Here is a 25678-nt window from a genome sequence, read left to right on the forward strand (position 1 = left end):
AGGGGGCGGGGCCAGGTGTGCCCTTCGGACGCGGAGGAAATGCACGCGGCAGCGCGGTGACGTCAGGCGGCGCGGGCCGGCGGTGACGGCGGGTCCGGGCGGCCATGGCGCACCGGTACCTGCTGCTGGCGCGGGGCGGCGGCTGCCGCCGGGGGCTGCCCGGGGCCCCGCTGCAGCAGCTGCTCTGCGGGAGGGGCCTGCTCGGGGGGACAAGGCCCTGCCTGGCGCAGGTGAGGAGCGAGCGGCCCGGGGATCGAGGGAGGGCCGTGGTGGCGGTGGCGGGCGGCCGCGGGGCGGGGAAAGGCGCCCCGCTGCTCGGAGCCGAGCGCGTCTCTGCTGCCCGCGGCCTTCCCCGGCTCTCCTCAGCCCGTTCGGAGGACGTGGCCCGGCCTGCTCGGTACCGGCCCTTCCGGGCGGCGGCGAACGAGGGCCCGTGGATGGGTGAGCGGGCGGGCTGGGGTGGCACTCCCGGCCTGGAAGTGGCAGCTCCGTGCGGGAGAACCTGCGGGCTCCTTCGGCCGCAGCAGGCTCGTCCTGCAGAAGGAAGACGGGGCGACATCCCAGAGCTGCTGCTGGTGCTGCATCCCGCCGGTATTCATAGAAACTTATAATGTTAGGAGGTTGAAGGGATTCAAGGATTTTCTCCTCCCCACTCCTCTGCCATGGACAGGGACACCTGCCACTGCACCAGGTTGCTTAGAAGCCCATGCAGCCTGGCCTTGAACACTACATCTGCAGCAACACGTTCCAGTGTCTCACCACTCTCACAGTAAATAATTTCTTCCTAATATCTAACTTAATTTCTCCTCTTTGAATTTGTACCCACTTCTTCCTGTCTTATCACTACAGTTCCTGATAAAGAGTCCCTCTCTGGCTTCTCTGTAGACCCACTTCAGGTACTGTAAGGTAACTGTGAGCTCTCCATGCAACTTTCCTCTGGGCTGAGCAGCCCCAACTTTCTCAGCTTCTCCTCGTAGAGCAGGGTTCCCAGCTTCCCACTGCTTTTCCAGGTGCTGTGTCCCACCTGATTCCAAAGTTCTTCCATTGCTTTCTCAGGATGATGAGTTGTGTTAGGTGGGTTTGTGGCTGGGTGAGAGGCTGAAATGTTAAAGATTAGTGGCTGAGCAGTTTGTTTTGGGTGTCAGTGTTCTGGAAAAGGGGGACCTGGTTGTTTGCACCCCGGGATTGCACAGTGCAATGATGCCATGAATCTGCACATACAGTTGTGGTACTAACTGGTGAAGCATGAGGTCTGTGCGTTCATTCTTAGTAAAATGGCCTTTGCTGTCAGCTGTTACAAGATGTGTGTTACCCTTGCTGACAGCTTTAACACAGTGACAGGCCTATGGGACTGCTTGGGAAAAGGGATATGCTTAATTCCTCTCTCTCTCATGGGCGTCTGGCTTTGCTTTGTTTTCCTGTAGCACAGAGTGTTAGAACCACCACACCTTTATAGCTGTCGGGGTTATCTGTATAGTGATAATTGTGAGAGGAATACACACAGAAAGATGTTAGTAGCTTTGTTGTCAGCTTGAATATGTGGCTTGTTTTTAATGGTGAATTTGGTTTTGTTTGGTCAGAGCTGAACATCATTTCAGTAATAAATAAAACATTGTCAGCAGTGCTGCTGATCTCTCAGGAAGCTAATTCTTGTTACTTTCAACAAAATTTAATGAGTTCCTATTTGTAATCAATCTTAGGAAGGGGACTTTGTATTCATTCTAGCATGTGGCTTTGGTTGTAGGTAGAAAAATGAGGACCTTTGTTCCATAAAAGCCTTACTTTTTTAAAATTGATCTTTCTGTAAGAAAAAGTGAGTAGCTTAGAACTGTAGAACCTTAGAAAGGCTTGGATTGGAAGAGACCTTAAAGATCCTCTAGTTACAGCCTCCCTTGCCATGGGCAGGGGCACCTCCCAGCAGACCAGGTTGCTCTGGGCACCACCAGTCTGACCCTGAATACTTCCAGGCATCCACAACTTCTCTGAGCAACCTGTTCCAGTCACTCACCACCCTCTAGGAGTACAGACCTTCTGTCTACTTTCTAATCCAAATCTCTACTCTTTTAGTGTCAAAGCATGTCCCCTTGTCCTATCAATATTTGCCCATGTAGCAAGTGACTTGCATTAAGGTAGATTTCTTTACTAGCTTTTTGTTGTGTGTTGTCCCCCCTTCCCATTATGTTCTTATGTAATATTTTGATGGCTGTTAGATAATTAAAACTTTTGGTTTAATTTTGCTTTGATTTGGAACTTGATAATGGGTAAAAATGCAAACTTACAGCTTTCTAGAATTAACGGATTCTCTATCCTATTTGTATAGCTAAGCAAATGGATTTTCTGTTCCTGCTTTGTGTAGCCTCAGTTTTGTAAACTTTGTAAGTAGTTCTGCTTGTGGTCTTGGGTTTATGTGGCACTCTGGACTTGTAACATTTTATGGGTTATTTTAACTCTAAAACTGACCTTTGTGTGTTTTGCTTATTTCGAACTTACATTTTAAAAAGTCTTGATTTTTAGGATGGTGTCACAAGGTTTGCCTGAAAGACAAAAATCAGATAATTATTTTGGTTGTTTCGGGGTTTTTTTTGGTTGTTGTTTTTTTTTAACATGCAGTATAATTTTTTGCCTCTGACTGGGAGACACTTGGCAAGAGTTTTCTGATATACAGCCTGAAACTGCATCCAGTGAAACAGTCAAAATGTGCTCTGTTTGCTTTCTCTCTGTTTAGGCAGCGGGTGTGCTTGTATCAGCTAAGCTTGCTGTGGTATTCCCATTGCCAGACAAGCCCAGGGACAGGCCCTGTATCAGGATGATCAGTTTTTGTGCTGATGTTTTAGAGAGTTCTTGAATGTCTCCAGTGACAGGGGGACTCTACAGCCTCTCTGGGCAGCCTGTTCCAGTGCTTAGTCACCCACACAGTAAAGACATTCTTCCTCCTGTTCAGGTGGAGCTTCCTGTGCATCCGTTTCTGCCTATTGCCTCTTGTCCTATTGCTCAGCACCACTGAGAAGAGCCTGGATCAACCTTCCTGGCACCCTCTCCTCAGATACTTTAAGACAATAATGAGGTCCCCTCTCAGCCATCTCTTCTCAAGGCAGTCAGGTGACACTGAACGTGCCATGAAGTCACTTTTTCTCACAAAGCAGCTTCAAAGCACTCAGCTCTCTGCATATTAACTTGACAGGTGACGCTGCCTGTAAATTCATGGAATTTACAATCTGTAGAGACAATCCAACAAGAAACAAGTTCCATTATTCAGGTCTGCCCCAAAGCTCTGTCTGCTTACCCTTCTCTCTCCTTCACTTAAACTATAACTTAATTCTGTAGTAAACCTGTGCTAGTATAGCTGAGACAGGCAATTAGATTTTTACTTAAACTTTTCTTTTAAACATGAGCAGTTGTTTTGTCTTAGTTGGAGTAAAGCTTTCAGAATATTCCAGTCTCTTTGCGAATAAAAAGTAATCTGAGTTTGCAGAAGAACTAAGTCCCTAATTGTTGTGTGTTCATGGAATTTACAATCTTTAGAGACAATCCAACAAGAAACAAGTTCCATTATTCAGGTCTGCCCCAAAGCTCTGTCTGCTTACCCTTCTCTCTCCTTCACTTAAACTATAACTTAATTCTGTAGTAAACCTGTGCTAGTCTAGCTGAGCCAGGCAATTAGATTTTTACTTAAACTTTTCTTTTAAACATGAGCAGTTGTTTTGTCTTAGTTGGAGTAAAGCTTTCAGAATATTCCAGTCTCTTTGCGAATAAAAAGTAATCTGAGTTTGCAGAAGAACTAAGTCCCTAATTGTTGTGTGTTGTAGGGAACCACTGACATAGGAGAAAACCCCTCTGTTTCTTTGAGTTTCATCAGTTGCTGCAGCATTCACTCCCTGTCTATATTTAAGCTATATGTGATCTGTGGCAAGCTCTTTATATTTTATTGCCCACATGGCTCATCCTACTTGTCCTAAAACTTCTTCTAGGAGCACAGATGGAATTGTTCATGTTGGAGGTCATAATGTATTTGACTTAGTAGCTGTTCTCTACATCAGCTTCTCTCTAGACAATCTGCACTGCTCATGCTTCTGAGAATCAGTGAAATACCCTCTTGGATTTTCAGTATCAGATTTTATTCAGAGACATGCAGCGGTACAAAACTAATCTTGATCAAGCAGCCCAAGAATTCTCAGTCCACAGCAAAAGCAAGGAATGAGAACATTTTGGTATTCTTCTTGGTTCCAGCAGGTGGAACTACAGGGATGCTTGAAATAAGTCTAATGTATTTCATCATTTAATAGGGGGTGGAAGAGGAAGCTCCAGACAGAAGATTTCAGCAGAGTTACAGCATTCAGTTAATGAATGACAGCATGCCTAGGGTAGTTCTACTGTGCAACCAAGTAATCAGAAGTTTCTTTAATACGCAAAAATGGTTTTGTTTACAGCCACTGTACCTTGACTATAGCACTGAGCTTCCCTTCACAGAAATAGTCCTGGAGGTGTTAGTCCCAGATGGATGTTTGCTGTCTTGCAGGGATACTTGGAGTCATGTTTTCAGGACCTGTTGCTTTTCAGTTAGTGTTTGGTTTTTGCATTTTACTGTTTCTGTGGCTCTTAAGGTAAATAGCTTCCAATCAAAAAGAGCAGGCGACTCAGTGTCTTTGTGTAGCAGAAGGGAGTGGAGGCAGAAGGAGAGTCATTATGTGGGGAAATCTTGGCATGGATAATATTTTGTTTCTCAGAAGCCTTGGAAAAACCTATGAAGGAGATTTTATCTAAAATATGTCCTTCTTGAAGAAATCAGATATGATTTCTCTTGAATAAAATTACAGTGTACACTTTTTTAAAGTATTCAGCTCTAGTAGCAAAATTTTGTTAAGAATTAGCAAGTTTAAATATTTAATTTTCCCTCATTGCACTTATATGATGAATAACAGTAAACAGCCTTAGAACAAGGAGCAATAGGCTTAGGTAGGTTGTGGTTTTATAACTGGATGTTTACCCACGTAGGGCTTTAGATCTTCTTTTTGAACTGAGATTCCTCATCTGTTTTAGTTTCTTATCTGGACGTAAGCGTTGTCTGCCACATCCCTTTCTTTGGATTCAAGTAGATCTCTCATATTCAGAAGCTACAACTTCTTAACTATTTGGAAAAAGGTTGCAGACAAAATATGATTCAGTACTGGGTGGATTGTCCTTGTACAGTCACAGTTAATGTTGCACTTTAGTGTCGTTTGGCTGGTATGATTAAACGTGTCCCATAGAAATCAATATGTATTTAATGTTCATAGCTTGAATTTTTTTTGCTTGATTTTTCTCTTTTAATAATGAATGTTTTGTTTGTGTGTAAGATGAAACTCTGTTCTTAACAACGAGAATAAAAATCTCCTTCCTGTAGAAATTACTCATTTGATGAACTTTTTCCATTGTTTTCTTACTTTCTGGCACACAACAGTTACTACAGTGTCTGTTGTAAAGTACTGTCTGACTAGCTGCAAGGCTCTCCTACAGAGCTTTAAGATTTTTTGTGCCATGTTGCTTTATATTTCTTTTTCATTTTTCAGCTCTGTGGCCAAGTTACCCCTGGAGTTACTGCTGATAGAAGCACTGTTTTGGCAAGTGTAATCGCTGCTTGCAGAAGGCTTTGCTCTCAACCTCCCAAAGGTGACTGCAACTTTGATTTGTGAAATGAAGCAGACTGCTTATATCCCTTGCTGAAGACTGCACTTACCTGCTATTTAGCTTTGTCTGTGGGGAAATCAGTTCTTGTACTAACCAGCCTATAATCTCAAGATGGAACATTTGATTTATGGGATTTTTAGGTGCTATTCTCAACTTCACACTGTGCAGTGAAGCTTTCTGTTGACCTAAGTTTCTCTATCTCTGGTTAAAACATAGCTTTACTTCAGGTTATTAAATAGATGTGATATTCTCTTGTCAGCACAGCAGATTTATTTATGGAGACCAGGTAGAGCTTTTCAACAAAAAGACAAGAACGAAGCTGTTTTTGCAGTCTGTATGTTCCTAGCTTCTTTGCTGGTGTATACATTCAGCTTGTGATGGCTGAAATGTGATGAAGGAATTGTAAAATAAAAACCAATTGTGAGCTCCTTTCCTCTTTCTCAATAGGATTTGAAAAGTATTTTCCCAATGGGAAGAAATCTAATGGAACTAAAGGTACACCTGGAGAAACAAAAGGTACAAAAAGTTGCTTGACTTCAGTTCTTTGTAGAATTGTATTCATTAAACTAGACTTTGGCATAACAATTGTGAGTTTGGGTTTTAGGTTTTTTCTTTATTTTTCAGGGAAGATATATTTGTACCAGATTAGTTGAGAAGTGCAAGTTGATATGGTTTTATTGTATATGATATGAAAGCAAAATTATGCTCGTCTTCTGGAATATTATTTATTTTTATGCTTCTGTTGGAGTGCTGTCCCTCAATTATAAGTTAACAGACCTCTCTTCTGGTCATAACTGTCTCTCTGCCATTTAATGGACTATATATGTGGTTTTCTATGGAAAATGCTGGTTTTCACATCATCTAATTATTGTAGCATTGCAAGAACATCTCCTTAATATAACTAACAAAAAGTAATGTGAGATTAGCATAAGACGTAAAAAAAAATTTTTTTGTTTTTAGAAACAAAGCAAGCTACTTCTAGACAACCCAGTGGAACTAGTAGTGGAGGAGGTGGGAGTGGTGGAAAAAAAGGAGGCAAGAAAGAAGAAACTAACTGGTGGACCAGATTACAGAAGGTTTTAACTTTAAAATATCTTTCTTTATGTCACTATCTTCTCTTCATTAAATAACCTTGCATGATTTTGCTTTTTAAGGCCATATTTTGGTTGCCCAAATCTTGCTCAAGCCTCCTATGCCAGGCTTTCATGGCAACTGGCTCTAGATGGCTCCCCACTCAGTGCCTTCTGTAAATAACTGTTTTGTGCATAACTCCAGAAAAATCTACCTCTGTTCAGGAATGTTAATGGCGTTTAAGCTGTGTGAATGTGGTTGGTAGCAGTCAATATTCTTAGAGGGGAGCCTCAGACCTTTAAAGGCCTCGTGTTTTGTTTCAGTGGCAATTTGGAGAATTTTCTGACTGCACAATGGTCATTAAATGTAGTTTGTTCTTACGTGTTCTGACCTTGATGGAATACTTATGTGAGTTTCCCTTTGAAATGTATTGCCATTTATTGCCAGCTGTAACACAAAGATGGTGGCACCTGACAGTACAGGAATATGTAAAATATTCCTGTATGTATATAAAGAATGTTTTTGGTGCATGTTTTTCATCTTTCTTATTTTTGTTTTTGTCTTTTTTCTTCTGTTAATTTTTTCATTTATTTTTTTGTTGGTCTTGCATGCATTCCTGGAGACCAAGGATAATTGTTTTATAATGGAGGCAGAAAGGTCATGTGATTTTTTTCTTTTTTTTTCTTTTCTAAAAACAGTAGTTCATGGATCAAAATTCTTCAATTACTGTTTGTAAAACACTTAAAGATTTTCTATTGCTGTAATTCCTCAGTTCTATATGAAATTTCTGAAGTGTGTTCATACAGCAAAACAGACTTTTGTTTAACATTCTCTGTGGCACCCTTGAGGGCAGAAACTACAAAGAAATACCAGAACCTGTTTCCTATGTGCTTACTGTATTACAAACTCTTTTTTTTTTTTTTTTTTTTTTTTTTTTTTTTTTGTCTTCTCCATTTCCTAGGGTGACATTCCATGGGATGTCAGGGAGTTTCGGATGTATGTAGTGGGAAGTTCTTTTTTCTGGACAATGGTTGTGTACTACTTCTTCTTCAGGGTCCCTGGGAGAGAAATCACCTGGAAAGACTTTGTCAACAACTACCTTTCTAAAGGATTGGTGAGTGGGGAGGGGAATCAGTGTGAAACATCAGAGTGCTGAAGATGCTCATTTCTGCCTCCCCAGTTAGGCTTGTGTTTGTGTGTCTGCAGAGTGAGGATTGGCTCAGTGTAATTTTCAAGGGAGAAAGGAATTAGCTTTCATTTTAAACAGTTCCTAGATCTGATGTTCTGGATGGATGTGTGAAGATTTATGTCATTTCAAGAGAAGAGAGGGAATAGCAATTCAGGGCAAAGCTTTGGTTGGATATCTCATGTGTGTGCTGGGGCAATTTAGCCACACTCTCTCTGGGTATGGCTTTACAGTCCAGGTAAGCTGACATAATGGCTTAAAGAGACATGCCAGCTGCCTTTGGAAGAAGTTTGCTCCTAACCTTAGCACTTGCATGAGCCCATCCCTCTGAAAAGTAAAGGCTTTTCATGTCTGAAATCAGTTCCTTGGGGGATCTGAGAAGCAGCAGTGAGAACAGAAAGGGATGGGTGGGGAATGGAAGAATCCTTTCAAGGACTATACATGGGCATCCCTTCACCAGCCTGACTGTGTTGTAAAGTATCCTCCTCTCTTTTCTCCTCTCATTTTGTCTTACCTGGAGCCACTACTGGAGCAATCAATTTTATCATCAATATCCTATTTGTCTGTAGAATTTGGCAGCTTTCCATACTTGCAGTAATAGGTTGATTATGCCCTGAAGTTCAGGAGATTGTGTCTTGCACAGGCTTTTTCCATTTCAGGAGCCAGGAGTTCTTTGCTCTGTTCCCTCCCTGCTTGTAGCTTCGCCCTACAGGTTAGGAAAGCATTAGTTTGCTTTGTCCTCTAGGTTTTAGACCTAGAGGAATTTTTATTAACACAAAATTAACCTTCCATTACCTTTCTTTGGTAAGCTGCTTACCAAAGAACAGGGTGTCTCTTACCTTTCTTTTCTAACTGATCTCTGCAGAGCTGCTCTGTATGCTTCTGCCTAGACTGTCTTACAATCAGTCCTGTTCTAAATTGGTGGTTTTGTACATCTTGTGAAAAAAACCTACACTGATTAAATTTCTGAGGCAGTAAGACACTTAACTCTGTAAAAATATAATTTTAGCTGTTACAGTGAACAAAGCCTGAAGCCTCCTTGCAGAAAAGCATTGTGAAAATAGGCTGTTGCATAAAACCAAGTTTCTTGTGTCTTTGTAAGATGTAGTGTGGATGTTCAGACAGGCTAAATGTGTAGCTATCAAGTGCTATTGGCTGCCTTAGTGGTGGGGAGAAGACAGCACTACTGGAGTCATGTGCTTTTCAAAACTAAGGTGTTCAGGTAGTGTTGTGTGAAATGAGGTTAGTTCTAGAGTGACTTCTTAGCTCGTGTTTTGCTTCAATTCTACCAGAAATGGCCACATGTAGTGAGTTCAGGGAGCAACCTTACTAACCTATGTGCAGTTCAGGCCCAACTTCTAAAACTAGATTGCTAGTTTTAAATGCTTTAAAAATGTTAAAACCAGTTATTTTATGGAAAGGGGAAGAAAACATGGAAAAATTTTTAGTTGACTTCTGAAAAGGCCCTGTCAAATCCAAGAAACTAACCATTGGAGGAGACCTGTAAAAAAGATCTTAATGGTATATATCTGCTAAACCTGTAGCACAGTTCCTAGGTTTATGTGCTATCTGTTACCCCAGCTAAATACTTTTTTATGTGATTGATGTTATTGTATTTAATATTGTAGCACAGGAAGCCCTTTCTATTAGGAAAAACGGCTGTAAGAACAAAGTTCAGATTTCCCTCATTTTGCTCAGTTTGGTTTGTTTTGGAAGCTGCTCTAAGAGTTTGAATCATATAACTTACTGGTTTTGGTGTTTGACCACTGAGACAATTAACTACTGTTTACTTGTTTACTGTTTTATTGTAACTGATTTCTGCTGATGCATGCATTGAGTTTTTTCCTCGAGAAGAGGATACGATGTCAGTCTTTCAGTCTAAATTCCTATGTGCCAGTATTCCTTTTTTCCTGATTACAAACATTATTCCTAATGGCAAACTGTAGACTGTGGAACTGTGCTGATGTACACGATTAATTGTAGTCTCCTAACTGGAAAACAGAAAGATTCATATTTGTCATCTAAAGCTGTGGTGGAAGCACAGTGACTGTACACTCTTCACACAGGTTTTGTTCTTTTCTCCTCCTACAGGTGGACAGACTTGAAGTGGTGAACAAGCGCTTTGTTAGAGTCATCTTTGTTCCTGGAAAGTCTCCTCATGAATGGGTAAAAGCTTTTAATACATGTACATGAGATATTAGAAGCAGCAAAACAGTCATTTTATTTAAAGCTTGAGACAAAAACTTGGTCTGGATCATTAATAATTTCGTAATCAAAAACATGTTTTCTTGTTACATTATCCTGCATTGTGTGTTTTTCACTTTACTGTATCAGTCGTTTTGCCATAGATACCTTTACACTCTGACAAGTAGTTCCTTTCCAGCACTATGCTCTTTAATACAGATACTTAAAGAGGAAGAGCAAGAAATTGCTGAAGGTCTGTATTTTTAACTGCTGTTGTCCATCTGCTCAAGAAAATCCCAGACTTAAGTCCACATACTTAGGAATCTTTTCTGTTCCAGACTGCTTTTAGCCAGTTACTTGAGAAAACAAAGATAAGTGTTTGTTTCCAAAGTATTTATTTCATGGAATTGCTCTTCTAGTAGCACAGTGAGGAATAGGCTGATGCAGGTGAAAGTTTTCCAAAGTGGCAGAGACCTATTAAAAATATATAAAATTTTCATAGAAAATTCAAAGAAACATTAGAAAAGCTTTATCAGGTTACCTCTTCTTAGATGGTTGAGCTTTTCTTCACTGTCTCTGAAACAAGGTCTGCAAGTCTCTCCTGGGTAAAGTGAAATCTCCCGCAATTACTTAATCAGTGGGTTTCAGGGTTTCAGTGTGGCTTATTTATACACCTACTCTTTAGCCCACATACAACCAATTGCCATTGTTTCCCAATCAGTTAACTGCTCTGTTTTTTTCTTTTTCAATGTTAGGGTAAAGAGGGACAAGTCAGGCAGGTCATGGTGCAAAAGGGGAGATTTTCTTGACCAGATCTCAACACATTTTGAAAGTAATATTTGGATCTTTCTTTCTGGTCTGTAATAAATTTCATCCTGGGTTTTTTTTTTTTGTTTGTTTGGTTTTTTTTTTGTTTTGGTTTGTTTTTTGGTTTTGATTTTTAGGTTTTTTTTTTTTTTTTTTTGTGAAGACAGGTGACTTTAAAGCTAGTATAAACTGCAGAAGTTTTTATTAAGAAAAGCAAAAACCTTTCTTAGAAAAGCCCTTTCTCAGAAGGGCTGAGATGTATTATTCTGACTGTATAGCTCCCTTGTAAATCACTGTTTATTACTCCATTCTGTTCTTTTCTGGAGAAAATTCCAGGATTTCCATCTGTTTAAAGTTCCCTAAAACTATTGGGATTTATCTCTGCAGAAGCAGTGATAGATACAAGTGTATTTAGGTTGGGAGGCTTCAGATTTGTTGTGTGCCTCTTACACCAGTTAAACACTTGACAAGGCAACTTAAACTTGGTCCAAATCTAACACACGCCCAAGGAATTACCAGACTAGAAGAAGCTGATTTGTAGTGAAGGTGAAATAAGACAGGGCACTTGGTCATCTGTTCTTTTTTCCTCGCAGTACGTCTGGTTTAATATCGGTAGTGTGGACACTTTTGAACGGAATCTGGAGACTGTGCAGCAAGATCTGGGAATAGAAGTGGAGAACAGATTGCCTGTAGTCTACTCAACAGAGAGTGATGGGTAAGAAGTTGCTTTAACAAGTCTCTGGTAAAGAAAAGTAGGTTGTGTTTACAGTAGAGAAGTAGGTTTGTAATACGCATACCTTATGCTTCACTAGGTGGCAGTATGATCGGAATAACAATCAGCTTGAGTTTATTTTTGAGTGTTATGTGTGAGAGAAGCTGTTCAGTACTTTGTCTATGAAGAAATCCATATCCTCTTACTCTAAATATAGCTTCTTATTATATAAATGTTTTACTGTAACTCCTTTCTTCATTTAAGCCCTTCCTTTTACTAGAGCAGGCGTTAGCTGGGCACAGCAGCAGAGCTCCAGAGATGACACTCCTGTAGATTTTTGAACAGACAGATTATATTAAAGAATCACAGTATATTGGCTGAGATATTCTGGGCATCGATTTTTGGCCAAAACTAAGCATAAGTCAAATTTTGGGGCCTTGAAAAAAAGCAAGAAATGGGCGATTAAGTAGGTCACACTAAGCTGCCTGTTAACTGAAACTGGAAAATGGATCATGCTCTAAATTGTTAAGAAAAATAGTACTGACGTTAGATTTACAGCATTGTTGCTTCCCATTAGGGAATAATGGCTCTGATACTAGATTTATGTTCTTTGTATTAGCCTTATGTAGCTGAATTTCATTGTCCTTATTTAGAAGACAGTAAAAGTGCTTCTCTGTATTTTTCCAAATGGCTGAAGAAGACAAATGTAGTCTTGTAACCCAGGGACTAGTTTCTTTTTGGTTCTAAGTCAGCAGTTTAAAAGTTACTCCTGCTGATGTCTGTCAAATAGGTTTTTTATCATCAGGAAGTTTGACTTTGGGTGTAATAGCTCATGTGACTAATGAAAATGGCTCATTTACTGCCTCTCTTGTGTTTACATACTTGGTACTTGGGGGTATTTGTGGGGAATGTCTTGGATTTACTGCAGTGTATGTTACCAAGCTGCTGCTGCCTGTTGGTCTTGGTGGCAACAAGAAGAATGGTGGCCTTAACACTGGGCAATCCTGCAACTTCAGAGGTTTTTATTTCCCTGTTCTACATGCTGCCTGCTTCATTTCTGTTTCTTTATAATGAAGCATGATCTTAAGGATGGTCCATAAATAAACCTGTTGAGCCCTTACTTAAACAAACCTGGGAAAAGTGATTGTCAGGGCAATGCAGCACTTGCGTGAAAAGGCTGCATGTTGGCCTGAGGCTTCTCACAATGGACTGGGAGAAGTAGATCAGTTCCTATGCCTTTTTCAGCCTTGTACAGACATTTACTTCCTGAATCCCTCTTTCTGACCATGGCTGTGATCCTTTCCTCCTCAGTGTCCTGTTCTTCATACAGATATTTATATGCATCACTCTGCCCCAGGAATGCCGCAGGAAACGGGAGAGAGCAGCTATATGTAATCAAAATATTGCTGTTCCCTGTTGAATCAGAATCTACTGAATACCACGGTAGAGGGAAAAATCCTTCTTTTCCTCTTTATCTCAGGAATGTGGGTTATCTGTAAAACCTGGAAATCCTGTGCTTGTTTATGATTTTGCTTCTTCTTTTTTGCATTTTATTTTTGCTGAGTGTGGGTGGAACGTCTTATGAGCTGTTTGTTGAAGCTGTTCCTTTTCACATAAAAATCTGTACAGTGCTCAGATACTATGATAAAGAGGACTGTGTTAGGGCTTTGGGCTTTTACAGAGCTGTGTTAGAAAGCTGGAGGACAATGGACAATGAATAATAATTTAAAAAGACTAAAACAGCAAAACAGAAACAAAAAACACCATCCCAAGAAAGCACCTCCCCCCCTCCCCTGTAAATCTGTATCCTTGAAAATAGAAACATCAAAGAAGGAAAAAAATGTAAAAAGCTGAAAGACCTAAAGGAAGAAGAGCGTGTATTTTGGAGAGAAGTTTCTGCTTGAAATAATAGGTTACACTGTCTCTATACTACCTATTGCAACTTACTTGGAGAATATACCCATTTACTTAACTAGTCCTGTAAATTTACCTTTGAAAAACAAGTTACTTCTGTTTATTAGGTAATGCAATTTTAAATCTGCAATTTTAAATCTGCAATGTTTCTTGATATGCTTGTTTAAAATAAGCAAGTATCAGTGTAACAATTTGTTCTCAAATTTATTTTGATGGTTTCCCAGTGTGAGTGACCTGCAAAAGTACAAACCTTGCACGTTTATAGAGTATTAGTCTTGAATTTGCTTATGATGGAACCAACATCTTATGCGTGTTATTTGCAGTAATGGATTTTTGTGATAGGTTTCTCTATTTTTGGTTGTTTTTCTCCACAGATCATTTCTCCTCAGTTTGCTGCCTACAATTCTGATTATTGGTTCATTGCTGTACACATTAAGAAGAGGTCCTGCAGGCTTGGGTCGGGCAGGGCGTGGCATGGGTGGACTTTTCAGTGTTGGTGAAACTACTGCCAAAGTCCTTAAGGATGAAATAGATGTTAAATTCAAAGATGTAGCTGGCTGTGAGGAGGCCAAATTAGAGATAATGGAGTTTGTTAACTTCCTGAAAAATCCCAAACAGTATGAGGATCTGGGAGCAAAAATTCCAAAGGTAAGGGATTGATGACTTAGACTTTATTCTTCTAGTAGTCCACAGTATTCTAAACTGTACTAGGATTGTTTACATATGCAATGCTTTCCAGCTTCTGTCTTCCAATCAGAAAAAAAATAAGTAAGCATTATGTGTCAGCAGTGTAACTGTGGTGCCAGGAGACTTGCCTTGTGGAATACATTATCTGTTCACGTGGACCAGAAGTGATACACATGTAGGTGTAACAGCAATCTTGCAAGTGGTTATTACAGAATTGCCTTTTGCCTCTGCTGGCAGGGAAGTCTACCTGATGACATACCTTTCTTTTTCTTACTTAATATGTCAGTCAAAGAAAACACTGTTCCTGCAACTCTAAGACAGCATGGTAGTGTTGTATCTAATTTGTTTTTCCTTTTACTCCTTTGAAGGAGGGATTAATCTTCGGTTATTTCCTTGCATGATTTTGACTGTGGTGAAAGAAAAGCCAGAGGACTTAATATCATTAACATGTTATTTCACAGGCTTAATATTATGTTTTCTTCATGAGGAAAATATGTCTGTTTCTCTTGCAGGGGGCAATTCTGACAGGTCCTCCAGGTACTGGGAAAACACTTCTGGCTAAAGCTACAGCTGGAGAAGCCAATGTGCCATTTATCACTGTCAATGGCTCAGAGTTCTTAGAGATGTTTGTTGGTGTGGGTCCAGCAAGAGTAAGTCTTCGGCCTTGCTGTTTTCTTCCAGTATTGGCTGTTGAAAAGGCATTGTCAGGTTTGGGAGACAGATGGTTTGATAACAGCTGGAGTTCTTTCTTCTATGCAAATTGCTTACAAGTGATGCCAGATGCATGTCTAAACACAAAAATCACCAATGTACCTTTAATAAAAGTTACTAAGACAGTTCACTGGCTGGTTTCAGGCCATTAAGGATGTGCCTCTTTTCAGGTGCTTGAGAGCATAGAATAGCACTTTTTAAGCTCTGATCTGAAGTAAATTTACTAGCTGGATCAGAAATCTGTAGCTCATTTGACTGCTGCTGTGGAAATGCCTCGTCCTGCTCCAATCCTGTTTCTTCGAAGAACTTTATTCTCTTTATGGTTTCAAACTCACAGTTGTAAAGAGTTGTCTAGGACACACAGATAAGCTTCTGATTGAAATTTGAGTCCAGCGGCTGATTTCTGAATATCAGATGTTTTAAATAACCAAATATATGTCTGAATTTTTTTTTGTGCTTTTCTGCCTTTAACTGTCTTAAGAAAGCTCACTAAAAACATGTGAAGTGGTATAAAGAAGTTACTGATGGTATTTTATGGAAATTAAAATTTGGGAAAGTATTAGGTATCCTAAAATAATAGTGACACTCAGACTTCTGTTGTCAATAAATACCTGAAATGCCCCAAAGCAAAGTGACTTAACTTTTCTGTACCACTTTATGGACGTACTTTTACTATCCAGTGAAATCTCTTGACACAACTTTGGCTAGGAATCGAGGTTTCAACACAGTTGATAATTTCTGATGCCTATAGGAAACAATATGGGAGGGTTTTACCTTCAGATCCTATTAATTTATTTAAACAAGGCAGTTGTTAGTGATGCTAAATTGATCATTTCTAAATTGAATGTACTAGAACTAAAACTGCTTACACAGTCTTGGTTACTTTTGTGATTTTTTTTAGTGTATATGCTTACAGAAACCTTTAGTTTCCATAATTCATATATGCTAAAAATAGTGTGATTCTGGATTTCTCCTTATTCCAGTGAAAAGATAATTCACTTTGGGCATCTGACAGTTGTTTATCTTGTTTCTTCGCTGTACTTTTTAAAAAAAATTTGCTTAACTTTGTGATGTACAAGCCTACTGTCCAAAATTTGCATCTCTTCATGTCTGCTGTATATTTTTTGTCATCAGAGAAGCGTTCTGTAATTGCATCACTAATGTATAAAGTAGTAAAGCTCTGAGCTGCATCTAATTCTCACTCAGGTCAAAGTTCTTCCATTAATTTTTCATTTCCTGTTTGCTCCAGTTCAATTCCTCAGTTGTAGATCTGTTAACTCACTGAACTGGTTTTAATGAGGTCCTTCTGATAGGTTTGCAAGCAGAGCAACATTGGAATGTTGCATCTAAAATTCAAGTCTGATCGTGCTGCAACTACCACAGTAGTTGCTTAAAATATGAAAGTCTAAAAAAAATTTCAGCTATCTACTCATGTCCTGTATGTTTTTTCCAGACTTGTAGAAGTTAACTTCCAAATGAATATTTGGAGGGGAATTAAGTAACTTATGGTTGCCTTGAGGGCTGGCTGAAGGCTTTGGAATGAATGCTGGCTCAGAGCCCTGCCCAGTTGTATGGATACTGTTACTGATGTGCCTCTTCCCACCCCTCCCCACCCCCCAACTCAAAAGAGGTACAAACCAGTCTGATACATTCTCTGTTCTTTTGTTAAGGTTAGAGACTTATTTGCTCTGGCTCGTAAAAATGCCCCGTGCATTCTCTTCATTGATGAAATAGATGCAGTAGGGAGGAAGAGAGGAAGGGGCAACTTCGGAGGACAAAGTGAGCAAGAGAACACACTCAATCAGCTTTTAGTAGAAATGGATGGTGAGTATTTAAGGCCTAATACTATGTTATAATAACAAGGATATTGGAAAGAATATGCTTGTTCAGACCTGCTAACCAAGATTTGGATTCTAGCTTAAATTCAAATTGCCTCTGTTTCCTTGTTTCCTAAAATAAAGCATGGTGACTCACTTTGCTGCAGCCTGATGTTTTAGTAAAATTTATTCAGAGAAAAAGAACCCTCATTCTGTATCTCCTAACCCTTTATCATAGTTGAATAGGCAGAAAAGTTCTTCACAATGAGACCAGTCTGTCTGTAAAAAAATGCAGCTAGCCATGCTGGTTCTGTGATTTCCTGAGCAGTTAATCTATTATTGTGTTTTGAAGATAAAGCAGGATTTGATATAGCAGTTCACAAAGCAGAGCCCAAGGCCATTTTCTTGCTTGTTATGAAAAGCTGGACAATGCAGCAATAAATAGAAATATTTTCAGCTTTAAGATCATTTGTTTGAACTTGTGTCAGTTCAGACTGTAAGTGCCCTGTAAAGTGGGCAGTCTTCATTTCTGTTTTGGGTTTTTTTTCACAGAAATTATATTTACACAGCTTTTCTCTATCACTTTTCTTTAACAGGATTTAATACAACCACAAATGTAGTCATTTTGGCAGGTACTAACAGGCCAGATATTTTAGACCCTGCTCTGATGAGACCGGGACGCTTTGACAGGCAGATTTACATTGGTAAGTTATACCTGGGTGCCTGTACCCTCCTGTGTTTGTAGAACACTGCTGAAGTCACTGCAGCTATTTATACATGTAGCTTCCTTGCACACACTCAATTTGAATATATGTGTGTGTGTGAAAAGTAAAACTATGTGTCTTCTACTTTAAAGGACCCCCAGATATAAAAGGAAGAGCTTCCATTTTCAAAGTTCACCTTAGACCTCTGAAATTAGACACTATCTTAAATAAAGACAACCTAGCAAGAAAGCTTGCATCACTAACACCTGGGTTTTCTGGTAAGTGACTCCTAATGCCACCATTATTCTCCATTTACTATTTATGCTTTAGATGTTTGATTTCCCTACTAATTCTGGTTTTCTTGCACCTCATCTTCTGGATGGCATTTGATTTCATTGTATTTACTGGCACAGCCTGAAATTCTCTTTACCTGTTAGAACAAGTAGGAGATTTCTGAGGGTCTCAAGTTTTGTCAGCTTCAGTCAGGGTGACATGAAGAGGGAATTTCTTCTGCCTTCAGTACAAGCAATTCAAAGGTTTCTGATTGTTATCACTCGTGTGTGTTCTTCCTTTGTTTCTCCTTTCCTTTGTTGGTTTCATTCTTGGACACTTCTGGAGAAGACCTGTGTTTTGTGGAGTTTGTGTGCATATTCTGTAGGGGAATTTTATGTTTCTGGAAGTAAAAACCAAAAAACAGTGCAGAATTCAACTATTGGTCAATACAGATTTAAAATTAATTAGATTATAAGCCAGTAATGAGAGTCCTCACATCTATTCTGAATTCAACACTTGTGAATTCTTCACTAGTTTTTGGTCTGTATAAAACTGGTTTTCTGTGATTTGACTGTCAATGTTTCTGGCAGCTACAGTGATGATGTTTGTTACCTCAGTAGCACAACTGCGAACAGTTTTAACAAAAAGTAGATGGCTTGAAATCTGTAATGTGAAAGGATATCTTCTAAAGATATGCCAATATCTGAGCTATACAGAATTCACTGTAGGAAATGCATGCAGCTAAATATATACTAGTTTAAGTATAACCAGACAGAAAAGGAAGGTGGGATGTATCAAACAAGTACTTCATCGGTAAAAAACTTTATTTGCTGGCTGTCTACCTATGAGAAAAATCCTAAAGCCTATAACTATAGTATATAGTATATCTTAAATAATTAAGCTGTTTCAGAGCACATTACCTTTAATCTTCAAGCTCAGTGAGAGTTTACAGCAAACTAGTTTTAGGTAAGATTATGTTTATGCTAAACTCAGAAAAGTGTTGAAAAGGATCAGTAATTCTTGCCTTCTCTTTTAGGTGCTGATATTGCTAATGTTTGTAATGAAGCTGCTTTAATTGCTGCAAGGCATCTCTCAGATGCTATAAACCAAAAGCATTTTGAGCAAGCAATTGAAAGAGTTATTGGAGGTATGTGAATAGCACCAATTGTTTCTCAAAAATTGTTATAGGCAACTTCCTTTTTTTTTGTATGTGTAGGAAGCCATGCTTTTGAATCTTTATCCTGCTCTTCAAGGTTGTTTTCTTTCTCTCCTAAACACACTTGAGATTTAGAAAAGAAGTATCTCGTCTATATTGCTGACTTCTGTAATAGAGGAAGGGGTACAAAGAGAAATTCCATCAGGACTCGTCTCTAATTTCTTCTTCAAAATGGCAAGAAGAAAAACTGTTTGGATTTAGGGATGCTTTTAACTGCTGCTAGCCTGAAATAGTCTAGAAAATATTTTTAAAGTTCAAAAGTTTTATTTAAATATTTTAATATTCTTAAGAACTTCCATTGAAACTAGAAAGCCTTAAGGAAGGACAAGGTTACAGTGAAAGCTGGAAGATGTGAATTTCTAAAAATTGCAGGTATTAGGGGGGGTGTTTAAACTTTTTCAACAGGTCACATGTATGGCCTCTAAGTATTGCTCACCATCTTTGCAAATGAGGTAAAGGATTTCAGAGGAGGAAGTGTGCTGAAACTATTAATCAAATTTATTTTACAAAGGTTTGGAAAAGAAAACTCAAGTACTCCAGCCAGAGGAGAAAAAGACAGTAGCATATCACGAGGCAGGGCATGCAGTTGCAGGGTGGTTTTTGGAACATGCTGACCCCCTGTTAAAGGTAAGAAGGTTGATTTGAACTTTTAATTTTAACAGTAGCATGGACATCTTTTTCTTTGTGGTCTGGCCCCCAACCCCCAGGAAGATATTTAAATGTATTAAAAAGCAATGTAAATATGTCAGTTTTAGAGTACATTTTGGTTCATTTCTTGTAACTTTCTTAACTGTTTTTTGACTTAGCTGTTACATAGATTGTAGTATAAATGTCCTTTGAAAGTGAGAGACCTGCTCTTCTCACGAGTCTGCCGGCCTTGACAGCTGCTTTTTCTCTGAGGCTGTCAGTATTGATCAGTGGTTTAAGTTACTCTTACCAGGTTACTTCAGGAATACAGAAAGCTAAATTTTAGTTTCAATTTGCTTTCTTGTGGGTTCACAGCTTGACAAATTGAACGTAGAGGAAAAAGCACCCCAATCTCCCAAACTTGCTTTAACATTCATAGTTTTGTGTAGCTGTGTTTTTAATCTCATCCCAGGCTTTAAAACATTGTATGATTTACTTCTGGAAGAAAGGTCATTAGTAAATGTGGAAATTCCTTAAACTGTTCAGAATGCTAAAGGTGGAAAAATGCTGTATCTGTTACAGAGTATATAGTGCCCAATACATAACATTCAAAGAATTGTGGATTTTAATTAAAATGGTCTTTCTAAAATATGATACAGTTTTTAGAGAAGATGTGACAGTGGTCTTACCTTTATTTTCCAGATATTCTAGTAGTTGTTATTCCAGTTTAGAGCTAGCCAGGGCTTTTACAATGGGGGCAAAACTGTAAATGGAAATAATGTCTGAATTAAACCTCAAGGGTGAGTATGGTGTAGGTTGTGGTATTAAAAAGTAAGTCAAACTGAAGAATGCTTTATGGTTTTTAACACTGTTTAGTTGTAGCATGTTACTTTTGTTTGTAGGTATCTATTATTCCACGTGGTAAAGGACTGGGTTATGCTCAGTATTTGCCCAAAGAACAGTATCTTTATACCAAAGAGCAACTACTGGACAGAATGTGCATGACTCTGGGAGGACGTGTGTCTGAGCAAATCTTCTTTGGAAGAATTACAACTGGTGCCCAAGACGACTTGAAGAAGGTGACCCAGAGTGCATATGCTCAGGTATGGGCTTCAGTGAGACTTCTGTTTTTCCTTTACTGTTTTCTTCCTCTTCCTAACTCATGTTGTGCTAGGATGCGATTTCGTCAGGTGCATCCCTCAGAAGCCTTGTTACAGAAAACACTCTATGAATAAGCATCATGGTGTTGTTTATAGATGCTGATGAGTGAAATATTTTATTTCAGTCTCACAGCAGCAGTCTGTGCATTAGGCTTCAATTACTGCCCTACATCTGCCCACAGGAACATACACATTGCAGTTAGATCCCATTGGATTCAATTACATGTGGGAATTGTTATGCTTATTTTAAAATGGAATTTAGTGTTCAGATTTGATCATATCATCCTACATTTACAATTGCCCAGTGTGAAGATTCAGTTTGCATTCCCACTTGAAATCCAGACAACCTTGTTTGAAAGCACTATTTGATGTCAGTTAAGGCTGTGGGAATTAAGACATTGGTTTGTGTTTGTGTCATATTAACTAATGTAGATGAGTAATTTAAAATCTTATCAATGCAATGACTCACCTAAGTGTAGCTGTGGGCTACACACAGGTGTGTTACTACATTTCCTGCATCAGGACAAAGGGTGTCATCTCATAAGACACTCACAAGGTGCAAGAGACATTTTGGAGTACACTTACCTTCCCCTGCACGCTTATCCCCAAACCCCACCTACTTCCTGGTCTCAGGCGTGCTTCTTAATGCCTCAGTTCTGGAAGGCAATGTGTAATGATATCCTGTTAATTCTGTGAGATCTTCAGTGACTCTTGTTCAATTTTAAATTTATAAAATAAGTTGTAGCTATGATATTGTCTGAAAAATCCTTTTGCCAGGATTTTTCCCCTGAGGAGCCTCAGGAAAGAAATGTAAACAATAACTATCTACTGCTGTGGAATGCAACAGGTGCATCTTCCATTGGTCCATGTGGATTGTTTTCACTTGATGACCAATCACAGCCACCTGTGTCGAGGCTGTGAGCAGTCACAAGATTTTGTTATGCATTCTATTCTATTGTTCTTTCAAGCCTTCTGATCATTCTTTTCTCTCTGTTCTTTTAGTATAGTTTTAATGTAGTATTTTAATATAATGTATATCATAAGATAATAAACCAGCCTTCTGAAATGGAGTCAAGCCTTGCATCTCCACACATGGAGAATCCTCAACAATAAGTCTACTTACAGACTTCTGTACATGTCAACCAAAAAAAAGTATCAAACTTTTCTTAAGGAAGCAGGTTAAGATGCTTGGTTCTAATGGTGAGATCTCTTTGAATTCTGAATATTCGTTGTCATACCTATGTGGGTCTTGCTAGACTGAGAAGTGCTGCTTTAGTAACCATCAAATTGATAGTAGCCATGGAGTGAATAAATAAATAGCAGTTTGAACTTGCTTCTGCCTCTCCTGGAGCAAAATGCAACTTGAAACATCCACATTTGGCAACTGGACAAGTCAGTATTCAGTACTGAGTGAAGCAAGATAAGAATTGCTTGACATTTGTAGAGGAGTGTCTTGGGATGAGGGATAGCATATGATTTTTGGTCTTGATAGAAAAAACCTTCAAGACCCTCTAATTTAATAGTCAGCTTATCTTTATGGGTGAATGGAGTATGCTAAACTTTAGAAGTATTTTGAATTGGCCAAACACTTCTATTTCTGGTAAAGAAGGGTTTTATTGCTTAAGGAAGGCTGAAGTGTTTCTTGTGTAATATCTCAGAATTTAAACAGCAGAGTGCTATGCATACCACTAGCAGCCACTTTAAAATGGTGTTATTTGTGTCCTTCACTTCAATCAGGAAAAAGAAATAAGTGAAAGTCAGTGCACGTGTGTTAATTTCAGTAGACTTGAGTTTTCAGGGAAGGGTTGATGTTACAGGAAAAGATGAGGTTATAGCAAAATGTCTTCTTCCTTTCCTTTTTGTTGGCCATATTTTACATCAACATACCCTAAATGCTTGCTGTCTCTCCTTTGTTTATTTGATTTTTTTTTTTTTTTATTTTCAGATTGTTCAGTTTGGTATGAATGAAAAAGTGGGGCAGATTTCCTTTGATCTCCCTCGTCAAGGAGACATGGTCTTGGAGAAACCTTACAGTGAGGCAACTGCCAGGTTAATAGACGAAGAAGTGCGGTCGCTAATTAACATTGCCTATGAAAGGACATTAAATCTGCTGACTGAGAAGAAAGCAGAAGTGGAGAAGGTGAGCATTACAGTGTTTTTAGCCACAAAGTTCCAGCTGGTAATCCAAAATTGCATTGAACTGAATTAGATTTAAAATACAGACTGTATATGAGGAAGTTTGCTCAAAACCTATTTGATGTAATCTTGAAAATGTGTCACAAGACTTAAGAGAAGCCTCCTTTTGTCTTGGAACACCTCTGAGCAGCTCACAAACATGATTTAACATCTCTCCCTGCTTATATGGTCAATATTCATTTGGAAAGTTGGAGGGAAGAGTCTGCTTGCTAGCGTAGGGTTAAATAGATGTGATAGGCAAACTTAAAAGCTCAAAGATTAAATACCAGGATCCCAAATTTTTGGGCTAAAGAGGCTCTTGGAAGCAGGGAAGGTAAGCAAGGAATTCCTTTTGAGCGTTAATAAAAATATCTTTGTCTTCTTCCGTTCTGTCCCCTGGCTGCTTGTGATGTGCCTCACTGCAGCCAAGATAGAGAATATACACAAGCTCATTCTTCATGCCACAAAACCTGATACAGCAAAAGGATTGTTTTCTAGGATAGGCATCTAATAGGCTTACTGACAAGGAGACAAGTTTGTATGGGCTCCATAAATCCTGTTGTAGCAGGTCAGCATCCCAAAAGAGATCACTGAATGTGTTTTGTGCTGAACAATGAGCTCACTGACCCAAGGCTGCAAACTGCCCTGGTGCAGTGTTCACACATTGGCATTTTATAGTGTTCTTGAGCAGCCCAGCTGAACCATTCCCACTGACTGGAAGGGAACACTTGTTTTCATCTGCCACCTAATGTCTTGCATCAGGAGCCTTTTGGCAGAAGCAGAAAGCTGCTGTTCTGAAGCAACAATAAAAGCAACACAGTGAGACACATTGCTTAATCTTAAAAGCAGGATTAAAAATAAAATTGTTTGTGCTCCCTAAAAATGCTCAAGAGGGAGAAAAATCTTGTATCTGGTGAACTCTGAACAACACGTTTTTTCTATCAAAATTAGTCAATGCCAATCTAACTGCCTTAACAAACTCTTCCAAATAGGACAGCCATCTTAGGTATTTGATCTACATGACATAACTTGTTGTGCTGTTCCAGGTTGCCCTGCGGCTGCTGGAGAAGGAAGTGCTTGATAAAAGCGACATGCTAGACTTGCTTGGCCCAAGACCATTTGCAGAAAAGTCTACTTACGAAGAATTTGTGGAAGGTACAGGAAGTTTGGATGAGGATACTTCACTACCAGAAGGCCTTAAAGACTGGAACAAAGAGCGTGAAAAAGAAAAAGAGGAGACAACAGATGAACAGGTCGCTAGGCAGATCAGAGGAGGGATGCCATTTTAACTGTGAAGCGTGTGCCCGTGGTGACTTGCACTCTGGAAGAGAAACAAACTCACCTAGTTTGTACTTCAAAACAAAAAATATTTATTCAACCAAACTGTATTAGGGATGGGTGGAAGAGTGATCTCTTGGGATGAGATAAGGATGTTCTGCTTCCGATGTATGTGTGTGAGATCATCAGTTCACTGGTAAAAGGTAAAAGGTGATCATCTTTTGTCCTGCAGCTGGAGAAGCATACAAGGAATCGGAGCTGCAGTGGAACGCCAGAACTGAGCCTCTCAAGCTTTGGAACAGTTCAGATTCATGCACAGATTTTGTGGCACTGGTTTTTGGGTTTTTTTCAAATGTCTGTAAGCTTAAAAAAATCAGAGGGTTTTTTGATTATTTGTCGAAACTATACCTGTATGTGACCTGTTTCCAAAATGAAAAAGAATCATACAAAGTGCATTGTCAAATGTGGAAGTCTGGTTGTACAAAGTATTAGCTTTGCAAAACTATTAGCTCTTTCATCTGGCCCTTTCCCCTTCACCTCATTTTGATTTTAGAGTTTGTCTACAGAGAACTGCCATGTAAGTTGACAGTGAAACTGAACACTTGCTTAAATACCTTAACATGTACTCATGGTTCAGTGTCTTAAATTAAGTCTGAAACTGTTTGGCTCCTGCAGTTTTACCAGTCAGTTTTTTACAGAGTTCTGTAAACTATTGAACATATGAATGTGATGTGTAAATACAGTTTGAGTCAATAAAAACAGTACTTTTCTGAACAAAGCTGTCCCTTTTTTTTTTTTTTTTTCCTGGTTTCTGAGTATAGAATTCAGAACAATGCAAAACCCTGTTAATACAGGGTAAAATGGTTGTGTTCACAAATACAAGCAGCAAGCAAAACCAAAGGTGATAAAGCGGATTGTCAGAGTTTCCTACTCATTTGCTTAACAAAAGCTATGGGGATTTTTCCCTGCTTAGTTGAATACAGTTGTCTTAGTAATCTGCTACTCGTTGTCTGCTGCATGATAATGATTCATTAGTTGGAGAATTCAGCTGTTCAAAAATCAATGGCCTTTCTCCACATCCCAGCAGAAGACAGGGAAGCATGGGTGGAGTGGTGGTGAAGGGGGAGAAGGAAAATGAACCAATCTTCTCTGCTGGACCAAAAATCCTTTAAGGGTAATGAGTCAGAGGGCAGGTTAAAAGGTGAACTAGTGACTGATTCCATCTGTATGTTGCAACATACTGGAAACCAGTAGGATGACAAAGGAAAAGGTTTATCTGAAAGTTTAGACTCTTGGTTCTAAATGTATTTGAGTTAAATTATTTATGGAAATTATTCTTTAGGATTTTCATTTTCTTCTTTGCAGAACTTTTTCCAACTGTGTTGTTACCTGGCTTTACAGTGAAGAGGAATGAGGGAAACAGAGCAAATATGGCTATTTTTGGCATTTTTACTGGGCATTTTTAGTTGTTAAACACTTCTATTTATCCCTA

The 25678-nt window shown here is 39.1% G+C and overlaps 1 protein-coding gene across 1 annotated transcript; it reads left to right on the forward strand.

The window, feature by feature from the left end:
- On the forward strand, window positions 1-24960 carry AFG3L2 (AFG3 like matrix AAA peptidase subunit 2). The gene is made up of 17 exons (XM_041399210.1): window positions 1-230; window positions 5547-5646; window positions 6112-6180; window positions 6625-6740; window positions 7697-7849; window positions 10013-10087; window positions 11506-11627; window positions 13913-14186; window positions 14738-14875; window positions 16607-16760; window positions 17350-17457; window positions 17610-17735; window positions 18767-18877; window positions 19458-19573; window positions 20476-20676; window positions 22679-22873; window positions 23955-24960. Exons 1-17 carry the CDS (start codon window positions 105-107, stop codon window positions 24195-24197), a joined length of 2427 nt encoding a protein of 808 aa, XP_041255144.1. The 5' UTR covers window positions 1-104; the 3' UTR covers window positions 24198-24960.
- The last annotated feature ends 718 nt before the right edge of the window (window positions 24961-25678 follow it).

Source organism: Onychostruthus taczanowskii, unplaced genomic scaffold (genome assembly GCF_017590055.1).
Source record: "Onychostruthus taczanowskii isolate IOZ18803 unplaced genomic scaffold, ASM1759005v1 scaffold16, whole genome shotgun sequence".
NCBI lineage: Eukaryota > Metazoa > Chordata > Aves > Passeriformes > Passeridae > Onychostruthus > Onychostruthus taczanowskii.

Excerpts from the sequence above, each read along its gene's own strand:
- AFG3L2 (XM_041399210.1), top strand. The coding sequence starts at position 105 with ATGGCGCACCGGTACCTGCTGCTGGCGCGGGGCGGCGGCTGCCGCCGG. Across the intron at positions 5,647-6,111 it reads TTGCTCTCAACCTCCCAAAG|GATTTGAAAAGTATTTTCCC; the intron begins GTGACTGCAACT and ends CTTTCTCAATAG. Across the intron at positions 6,741-7,696 it reads GGTGGACCAGATTACAGAAG|GGTGACATTCCATGGGATGT; the intron begins GTTTTAACTTTA and ends TCCATTTCCTAG.